Genomic DNA, 11,341 nt, shown 5'->3' with positions numbered 1-11,341 from the left:
TTATTTATTGGTTGTTCAGTCACGTATTCCCCAAGTAAGAGTCATGAATCTTCTTCTAGAGAGTATTTGAGTGATGACGGTTGTCCTACTGGTATCTTCCGGATGTTTAGGCGGACAGATATCCAGTCCTGCGGATGACTTTTGAGGATACCAGGATGCTTCCGCTCATGTTGTGAGGACGTTCCTCCTCATTCGTGATATGCGGGTGGTCCATGTGTCCCGCGGGTGGCTTATAAGAGGATTCTCTATGACCCGCGGGTGGTACTTAATAGTATTTGGGTCTTTTTGGTACCCTACCTCTACACCCACCTCAAATCCGGAATCGCAAAGCTTTCTTTGGTCAACAGTGAAAACACCAAAAAAGTCAAACTTGTGGATTCATCTTTGAGAAACCACGAAAGCACAAGTTGAGGAAAGGTAACATGCTATAACTTTGTTCGAAATCAAGAATTATGTTATTACTAGCTTTGAATGATTGTGAAATGCGGAATAACTTTTGTGTTGGCATTTTTGATTTTGAGTTCATCTTTAAACCTCCAAAGTTGCCTGGTGTATGCTCTTAAAGAAATAGTGAAATTATATACCCTAATTTAAGTGCACGGTTCGGTTTGGCCTAAAACTGAAACTTTGGTTTTTAGAATTTTGAAAAGTGTTCGGTTTAGTTTTTCCAATTTTACCTTGTATCAACATTTTTATCAACACATACGCTTTAACCTTGTATTACCTTTGCATGGTAAATCCGTTTCATGAAGATATAATATTTGGAATATTGTCAAGACTGCCCATAAAATCATTGGCTCGTTTTCGGTGTGTACGCAAATCATGCTTAAAATACATTAACGATCCTTACCTTCATACCATTCATGTCAAAGAAGAACCCACACCAATATTGTTTCAACTTTGTCCACTAGTCTGCGAAAGAAGCTACTTGGTACATGCAATGGGCTAATCATGGTGTGTACTAAGCATGACCTCCACATCTCTGAAGGCATGTATCGGTTTGCACTTATCAATCCTCTTAAGAAAGAACGTTGTGATTTGCCACCCATACCGACCAAGATGATTGGATTAAATTACTCGCACTATTCATACCACTGGGCATCAGGGATTGGTTTTGACAATTCCACTAACACTTTAAAGACGGTGTTTTTCGCTAATTACTTAGACCCAGAGGTTTATGCGCCATGCAACATGGTTCATTCTTCGGGATCAAGCTCTTGGCGAGAGGTAGCCCAAAACCCTGCTTATCCGATAAAGGGTGGAGGTGTATTTGCTCATGGACGTTTGCATTGGTTGGCGGATCGGTTCAATACACTCTATTTCTGTCTCTGACAGAAGAATATTAGTCTGGTTTGATGTGAAGACAGAGGAATTCGGTTTAACCGACCACCCTCCTAAGCCAGAAGAAGGAGACCGTTGGTTTGACTATAATGAGTTGGTTTATTTAAACGGTCAACTCTGATTTTCGTGTATTACGGCCCCTATGGTATCAAGATCTGGATATTGAAGCAACACGAAGAATGGGTGTTGCACTGTTGCTTTGATATCAGTCCTATTCTGCCGCCACCGTATAACAAATATGATTTGAAACTTGTCGGATATAACATGGAGAGCTTGGAAAGTGAAGAAATTATGAAAAATGTTAGAAATTAGTCAACATGCGTGTTAGTTACTTCATAATTTAAAAAGGTATGTAATTAATAGCATACCTTTTCCGGTTGAGATTTTTTATACATATCGTTAATTCATCCGTCTTCAACCGAAGTTTTGAGCTCGCCCCCCCTCTTATTTACGATTTATTTATACATGTTGAGTCCGGACCTCTTGGCTTATATGCATAGGCTTCACCAGTGCTTCAAAATCGAATCACAATAGTTACTTCAGAAATACATGTCGTTATTTAAGTTGGCAATTAAATAAATACGTACCCATGATCTATCGGAATTTCATTGTGGGTTCAATTAAGGTGGAATTTCGCTGTTCAACGAAAAAAGGGTAATTACGATGCCTGTAATTTCTTATAACTTTTAAATATATATTTTTTGGAATAATAAATGTATTCCTAATTTTTAAAACCAATAACCCAATTCATTAAAACCCGGTGTTATAAAAAATTACATAACCGAAACTATAACCAAATATGTTTATTAATAAATTTAATTGTTTAAACAAAAAAAATATCTTTTTGTTTATGTCCCAATTTTTTTCTCACCTTTAGGCTTTGGCTCAAAAAGTTTTAACAATTTTCACGAACGTGCAAGGTACTATTTCGGGTGCTATTATCTTTCACAGATTACACGTCTTCAACTCTTGTATATGATATCAAACTTAATTAAAAAGATTTCATTAAAAGAAAAACACAAATGCTTTTGGTAATTACATGTGCATCAACATAACCAATTTTATTTTATAAAAAAGTAAACCATCCATAGAACAAAGACACTCGAGTAATAAGTGTTTTAATGCGTTTTTTACTAACATTATTACAAAATCATATACGCAAATAAAATCACACAGTTAAGATTATTAAAAAAAACGTTACCATTCACTGATCACATATTACAATTTTATATCTATGAGTTATATAAGAGTTAAGTGTCATTTTAGTACATGTGGTTTAATCAATTACGTAATTTTAGTACTTTTTTTGAATTTTTTGCAACTGGCTACTCCATGTTTCAAAAACTGGCCATTTTAGTACTTTTTCATAACCCTGTTTAATTTGTCCGTTAAGTCAAGGGCATAATGATAACTTTAGTTATTTTATTTATTTTCTTTTTTTATACAATCCACCACCACTTGGAGCTGAACCGAATTAAACCTGTAACCATTCATATAAACATTCGGATTCGCCACACCTGACAGAAAACTATGCGACCTAATATGCGTGTTATCAATCGCACCACAAATATACGGAAGGGGCGTAATCGCGGCGACGGAGTATTGGGAGGTGGTGGTGGGGTTTGCGGGCGGTGGAGATGAAGGAGAGGACGGAAGCGATGGTGAAGAATAGGAGTGGGGCGGCGGATGTGGTGGTTAGGAGGGAGGATGGGATGGTGGCGGTGGGGTCGGAGATTAAGGAGGTGGAACCCTAATTTGATCGCCGGTGAGTGGTGGTGACGGAAGAGGGTGGTGGTGGTGGTGGTGGTTATGAATACAGTGATGTATGAGTTTGGTCTGTGGATTTTTGTGGATGAAGATGATATAAAGGGATTTTATTATTAGGGATTAAAAGAAAAATGAAAAAAGAAAATAAATAAAATAATTAAAGTTATCATTATTATACCATTGATTTAACGGACAAATTAAATGGGGTTATGAAAAAGTACTAAAATGGCCAGTTTTTGAAACATGAAGTAGCCAGTTACGAAAAATTCAAAAAAAATACTAAAGTTACGTAGTTGATCAAACCACATGTACTAAAATGACACTTAACTTGTTATATAATATAATAACATACTAACTTGAAAAGACATCAATAATGGATTTTACCCATGACCCACTAGTCTAGTGATATGGTCTAGTGATATGATGTTTTGTCTTTTCAAAAAAGGATGATAGAATCAAATTCTTGCAGATGGGTGGTATTCGGATTTTACGTGGAAAAATTAATATGTTGTTCAAAAAAAGGAATGATGGATCTGGGACAAACGAAACAATGCAGTGTGTGTGAATTAATAAACATTGCAATGGGTCCGATTAGAATTAATTGGCCTCAAGCTCACATTTCAAGCCGAGCCGACTAATAATCATCCGAGATAGCATTTGACTTAGTATTGACTCGTATTAAATTAGAGCCAGTGAATTGACTCGTTTTTAATGTGAGACGGTCTATAAATGAAGTAACATGAATTTAGTGTTTTTTTTTTTTTTTGAAATGGCAAATTTTATAAAAACCGTGAAAGGATCACTTACAAGACGCAAGTAGACGCGTCTTGTAACATATAAAATAGCATACTTATATAACACGTAACCAAAACATGAATTTAGTAACATATAAAACAGCATACTTATATAACACGTCTAATGTCACTTAAACGACATTTATTCGTTCGTTAAAACCCGGGTGTTGGCAAAACCCGAGCGTTGTCGGTCCCTAGTGTTGGGGCACTGAGTAGACGCGAATTCGACTGGGTCCGATTACGTTTTGATGGTACCGAAACTAAAACGAAAGAGTCGGTAAAACCCGAGCGTTACCAGTCCCGAACGTTGTGATGATGGGTCAGTAAAACCTGGACGTCGGTAAAACCCGTTTGTTGGTAAAATCCGAACGTTATGACTGAGAGTTCACGTGAATAATCGTTTAGTTATGTGACACCAAAGTTAAAGTAGGTAAAGAGTTAATAAAGAGGCATCCACTTTAGACCTGTTTGATCGCTTTCAGGTCCTAAATAACAATTTTCTTATCAGAAACATTTCCATTATGTTGCTCTGAATCCATGGCGACTCGGTACGATCCAGATCACCTAGACCATGGCGTGTGTACCTCTACAAGATCTTCCACGTGGACCGGCATACTTCAATGACCAGAGCGTAGTAAGTGTAACTGCTACATTATGTGAATGTAGAGTTAGGATTAATAATCACACATTATTCTAATTGCACAAAAAAATAGTCGTTCATCGGTTTATTTATTTCCTCTTCGTCATGAACTCGACTGCCTCTGTTGACTGTTGAGTCAACAAGAAATAATTGATTTAAGTTAATAAAAGAAGTTATATCGACTCAAATATGTTAACTTAAAGGCAAAAGATAAGCACAAAAAAAAAAAAAAAATTGAACGAAACGAACGGGCTGCTGCACTAGGTATGTTGTATTTCATGTATTGTTATTTTTTGTCATCTAGATGGCTTTTAGTTAAATGCACAATTGATGTGAAATTTGGCAAAGTAACATGAGTACTAACCAATTTCTTTCTTGTTTGTATATGGTATTGCACTAGAGTTGAAAAATTGGCCGCCTTTTTATCCGGTCATTCACCATGATACAACTAAGGACATACCGTTGCATCTTCAGCAGCTGCTGTACATCCTATTTAATAGCTACCTGGGTATGTTTATATTTTCTTAACATTAATTTTTATTTTCTATCGTTTCATGAGATTTACATACTCTCATATTGCATACTCTCAAAATTTCAGGATTTAAAACAAAACATTCTCTAATATTTATAATTTACATTTGATATCAGGCTTGGCAGTTTGTTTTCTGTGGAATTTCATAGCCACGCTTGGATTGATGGAGAAGGTTTGTGCCAATTTGTTTTTATTTTTTAGTTTTATGCCTGCTATATTTCTTACATTTATGTAAGTTTTTGTTTCTTACATTTATGTAAGTTTTTGTTTATGCTAGACCCAATTGTTTGGATTCTGTCAGTCATTTACTTGATATTCGATGTCCCATGTGCCTATGTTAGCTGGTACCGGTCTCTTTATCATGCGTTTAGGTAAAACACTATTTCTGTTTTTTATCTTTATTGTTTTTTTTTTGGAAATCTAGAGTTTGATTCACATGCAGTTTAGTAATTGTTTCCGCTATTATCAAATAAGGGTTAATAATTTGGGCATAATCAGTATCTAAATACTTTGTAATAACGACAATGAGAATATTGGTAAATTTAGCTTGAATATCTACTATGTAAAAGCTAATTACCATATGTCAAATTGAATTTACATGGCAAGCTGTACGGCAGTAATGGAATTGCATTGCGGTTAAGATGTATCTTCTTATTTTTATTTGGTAAGTACCCTGTGTCATTGTCATACTATCTTTTTATTGTCTTATATTGATTCTTGTGACTGATATGCAATTGTTTATTGTGCTAGAAGGAAAATCACTCACGTGAGTTTCATCTCACTTCCCACTTTTTTTGTATTTTTCTTTTTTATATTCATTTAGATCTCGGGTTAACGTTGTTTTGACTCCTTTTCACAAAAAGGGGGATCTTACCGGCAATTGATCTTTTAGGCAATCACGCATTAGTTGGTGTAATCTTTTCTTCCATTATTATTATTATTATTTTTTAATTAATTTTTGCATTTGTAATGCAATATGACGAGAGATTTACTTATTGATATTCATGTAATATTAAAACGGAAAACACCTAAAAATAAACAAATCGAGTGGGACAGTTGCTAATAACATGAACAATTTGTAACCACAATAATTGCAAGATTGTAAAATGAAAATTTTGCATATATTATAACATTATGTTTTCTGGTTTTGCAGCGTGTATACTTGCATTTCCGGGGCTATGGCGAATTACGGGCGTCATGAGCCAATCAAAGTGGAATGAGGTGTTGTTCGGTAAAAGAAACATGGGGTGTTGTTCGGTAGCTCGTGTCAGATCTACCTTTGTATTAAAGTTGACTGTTAAAGATCATTTCATCTCATGAAAAAGGCCCAGGACTAAACAGGAATTAATTTTCATGATTCATTAAGTGGATAATTTTTTACTTATTATTTCATTTTATGAAACTGGACTCTAAAAGGGTGCAATGAATACACTTACGGTTATAAAAAAGAAAAAGAAAAGAATTACTTACATTTAAAACTAGAGTGTTATTTTACTAAAATATGGTACCCGTTCAATATAAAGTTTTTTTTTCTTTTAAGTAAAGAATGTCGAAAACCACATACATACATTGGATGGTTGTCAATGGTTTTATTTGGTACCTTCGAATCTCTCTCCAAATAGCTTAATTATCTGATGTTCATGTGATCTTGTGATCTTGCTCTGGTTTGTGTTGATGTTGATGTTGATGTTGACTATACGAGTGGATTGTCATTTTACCATTAGATGCTATATGTTTTTCGGCACCAATCTCCCTATTTGGGGTTATAACTTATAAGTAATTAACTCATATTTTTCGACACCATTAGATGCCCAGTTGTCCGTCATGCGGAGTATCATAGCAATGCTGAATACGATTTTTCCAAGCCATATCGCCCGGAGTCCTTCGCAGAAAAATCAAAATTCATTCTGAGCATCGCGACAACTCCATTCCCGATTAATGCAAATATTCCAACATCCGTTGGAACATATAATGGAATGACTGATCCTAGTGATCATCTGTTAAGGTTTGAAGCAGTTGGAGGAGTCAGTGGTTGGACTCTACCATATTGGTGTCACATGTTCGCGCTAACATTCACCGGGGCAGCATGGGAGTGGTTCGAGAAATTGTCGTGCGGAAAGATTACAAGTTGGAAAGACTTCGTAGCAAAATTTTCTCAGCATTTTAGTCAACAAAAGAAACATACTCGTGACCCTTCGGAAATACTAGATGTTACAAGGCGAAATAATGAGTCTATTGAGGACTTCATTACTCGTTTTACTAACGAGAGCCTTAACATCGGAGGAGTGAGCGAAGATATGCTGCGTGGAGCATTTTGTAAGAACGTTCACAGTGATTCCTTGATCCGTACTCTAACGGGAAGAGATGGAATGCCCGAGTCATGGGATGAAATCATGAAGGCATCAAAGTTATTTGCAAGAACTGAGAAAACCCTAGGTTCCAGTAGTCAAAAACAATCACCGAAGATTGAGTTTCAAACTCCGAGACCGAACAGGAAGGCTAAGGGACCAATATGGTCAAGACTTCAGCCAAGTGCGGAAACATCTAAGCCTTTTGATGCACGGTCTTTGATCGGCAACAAAGGTAAACACAATTTTTCAACTCGTTCTCCTAACAGTTGGACCCAATTATCAAAAACTCCCTCAGAAATTCTCACTACGGAGAATTTGGCTTTCCGGAAGCCCCAACCAATACCAAGGAAGTTATTCCTTGATACCAAAAAACATTGCTCATATCATAATGATGTTGGACACAATACAAATGAGTGTGTGGCTCTCAGAAATGAAATTCAAGCAGCTGTTAAAAATGGTAAACTCGAACATTTGGTTAAAGGCGTACGAGCAGGGACCGGCAAACCTCCCGCAAAGGATATCCAAGGCCCAGCTAAAAGGCAAATCAAATATCTGAATGTCCACATGATTCAAGGGGGACATCCGGGTAAGGGAAAGAGGAGGGATTATGAAAACGAGGAATGGAAACGAGCCCGTTATTTTTCCTCGGATCAAAGGTGGACCATGTAACAAAAACCCACTGATAATTACTACCGAATTTGGTCATTACCGATCACAATATGTGTTTTTTAACATAGGCAGTACGTCCGATATAATGTATGAACAGTGTTTCGAACAACTGGACGAAGAAGACAAAGAAAGACTACAACCTATTCATGCTCCTGTTTCTGGTTTCGGGGGAAAGATAATGCACCCGCGCGGTGTTATCACTTTCTCGGTCACACTAAGTGACGGGGTACGTTCAAGAACTGAAGAAGTAGAATTTTGGTCCTACCAGCAACTTCTAAACATGACATTATTTGGGACGAGAGGCAATTGGAGACTTCAATGCCCACCCGTCCATAGCACATGGTGCAGTAGGAGTTCCAACTCGCACTGGTGTGGCGATAATTCATGTAAACCGACATTGTTTTACAACCGAAAGTTCAAGACCAAGCAAGGTTCCAAGACAGGCTCAGAGAACTGAACCTGAGAAATGGGTTTTGAATAAGAAGTTTCCAGACCAGACACTTACAATAGGACCTGCTATCTCGGAGATAGTGAGAACCTTTTTAAAGCAATTATTGACCAAGAACATTGACATTATTACTTGGCAACCCGCGGACATGACCGGTGTCCCGCAGAGCATTTCAGACACAAGTTAAGGGTGAATCCGTTAATCACCCCAATTGTGCAAAAGAAACGAAAGATGGGTCCAGAACAAACGAAGGCTATGAATGAGCAAGTACAAGACCTTCTTCATGCTGGGATCATACGAGAAATCAAGTACCAAACATGGGTGGCCAACCCAGTGATTGTCCCAAAAAGCAACGGAACATGGAGGATGTGTATAGATTATAAAGAATTGAACAAGGCATGTCCGAAAGATTGCTACCCGCTTCCGGAGATCGACTTAAAAGTAGATGTTGCGGCCCCATTTAAATTCAAGTGATTCCTCGATGCCTACAAAGGGTATCACCAGATTCATATGGCAGCTGGCGACGAGGATAAAACAGCGTTCCGAACTGATCAAGGAACATTCTATTACAGAATGATGCCTTTCGGATTAAAGAACGCGGGGGGACACATATCAACGACTGATGGACCAGGCTTTCAAAAGTCAAATAAGTCGGAATCTCGAAGTCTATATGGACGATTTGGTAATCAAAAGCATTGAAGATCAGATATTAAGAGATATTAAAGAGACCTTTGAAACACTAAAAAGCATCAATATGAAGTTGAATCCGGCTAAATGTTCATTTGGCATGGAAGAGGGTAAATTCCTTGGAGTCATAGTAACAGGTGGGCTTTAAAGCTAACCCTGATAAGGTCCAGGCTATAGCCCGCATGCCTTCACCCTCTTCCCTCAAAGAGGTTCAAACACTTAATGGAAGACTTGTAGCGTTAAACCGATTCTTAGCAAACCACGCGGCTAAGTCTCATCCATTTGTTTCAACACTTAGAAATTGCCTCAAAAAGACACATTTCAAGTGGACCGTGGAGGCTGAAAAATCATTCTTAGAAGTTAAGAAATGCCCAATGGAGCTTCCTACTCTAACAGCACCATACGCGGGTGAACCTCTGACACTGTATTTATCTGCCTCAGACATTGCCATAGGGGTCGTTTTGCTGACCGATACAAAAAATGTTCAAACTCCAATCTATTACGTCAGTAGAACGCTATCGGACCCGAAAACAATATATTCGATGTTGGAAAAGTTGGTTTTGGCATTGGTTTATGCCGCCAGACGGCTCCGCAGATATTTCCAGGGCCACCCTATCAATGTATTAACTGGATACAAACTCAAGAACGTGTTGAGTAAACCCGAGCTATCCGGACGACTGGCAAAGTGGGCTATTGAATTGGGTGAACACTCTATCGAATATAAGCCTAGACCAGTGATCAAGGGGCAGGTACTCGCGGACTTCGTCACGGAAGTTCCGCAGTACAAAGAGCAAGAATGCCTAATCGAACAACAACCCCAAGCACTTCCAGAACAAGGGCAAGTTTGGTCATTGTTCACGGACGGAGCTTCCAGCAACGAAGGATCAGGTGCAGGTTTTGGGCTAGTCAACCCTGAGGGGCATGAATTTACGTACGCCATCAAGTTGGACTTTAAAAGTACCAACAATGAGGCGGAATACGAAGCCTTCCTGGCAGGACTGCGGATAGCAAGAAAGCTTGGGGTGAAACATTTAGAGGCTCAGGTGGATTCTATGCTAATTGCGGGACAAATAAACGGAACATACGAAGCCAAAAACGATGTCATGGCTTCTTATTTGTCACAAGCAAGGGTCTTGATTCGCCAGTTTTCCTCCTTCAACATTGTCCACATTAGGAGGAGCGAGAACAAATCGGCGGACGCTCTTAGCAAGCTAGCTTCAACGAATTTTGAGCATTTTGCCAAAGATATTCGTGTAGAAGTTATAGACCATCCATCCATTCCACAAAATCAAGTCCTGGTAATTCAAACTGGTGTTGAGTCTTGGATATCACCCATTATAGCTTACTTATCTTCCGGAGCGCTTCCAGTAGGAAAGGCTGAGGCTCGGAAGATTAAGCACAAAGCTCTGAATTACCAGCTGACTGACGGTATCTTGTACCGGAGGTCATTTCTTGGTCCGTTATTACGTTGTGTAGACGCAGAAGATGCAAATTACTTGATCAGAGAAATTCACGAAGGCATTTGCGGATTACACGTGGGACCAAGAATGACAGTTGCAAAGATTATGAACGCAGGGTATTATTGGCCTAGCATGCACTTAGACGCTGTGCAAGAAATCAGAAAGTGTGATTCATGCCAGCGCCACGCCCCCAACACCCTGCGTCCAAAGAACTAACTGATTCCTGTAACATCTGCCTGGACATTCCAAAAGTGGGCTATTTATATTATGGGACCTTTCCCAGAAGCCCCGGGACGAGTCAAGTTCCTAATAGTGGCCATTGATTACTTCACCAAGTGGGTTGAAGCTAAACCAGTTGCATCAATCACGGCTTCAAGCGTGAAAAAATTCCTTTGGGAATTCATCATTTGCCGGTTTGGCCTCCCGCAGGAATTTGTAAGTGACAATGGGACCCAATTTGCTGATAGCGGACTACAAGAATGGTTGAAAGAACTCCAAGTCATTCAAACCTTCACATCTGTAGCTCATCCGCAAGCAAACGGTCAGGTAGAAAGGACCAACCGAACTATCAAGGAAGGGATCAAGGCAAGGCTAGGAACGAAACAAACGGGTTGGGTGGATGAATTTCCCCACGTACTCTGGGCCTTCCGCA

General features: G+C 38.6%; 1 protein-coding gene across 1 annotated transcript; it reads left to right on the top strand.

The window, feature by feature from the left end:
- The first annotated feature begins 9,603 nt into the window (after positions 1-9,603).
- On the top strand, positions 9,604-10,905 carry LOC143562104 (uncharacterized). The gene is made up of 2 exons (XM_077050012.1): positions 9,604-10,010; positions 10,104-10,905. The coding sequence occupies exons 1-2, from the start codon at positions 9,604-9,606 to the stop codon at positions 10,903-10,905; spliced, it is 1,209 nt and encodes a 402-aa protein (XP_076906127.1).
- The last annotated feature ends 436 nt before the right edge of the window (positions 10,906-11,341 follow it).

Source organism: Bidens hawaiensis, unplaced genomic scaffold (genome assembly GCF_021521415.1).
Source record: "Bidens hawaiensis isolate Kalapana, Puna unplaced genomic scaffold, B.hawaiensis_p1.1 tig00020909_1, whole genome shotgun sequence".
In the NCBI taxonomy this organism is placed as follows: Eukaryota; Viridiplantae; Streptophyta; class Magnoliopsida; order Asterales; family Asteraceae; genus Bidens; species Bidens hawaiensis.
Note: the sequence above shows the minus strand (reverse complement) of the source record. Positions and strands in the feature narration are given on the sequence as shown.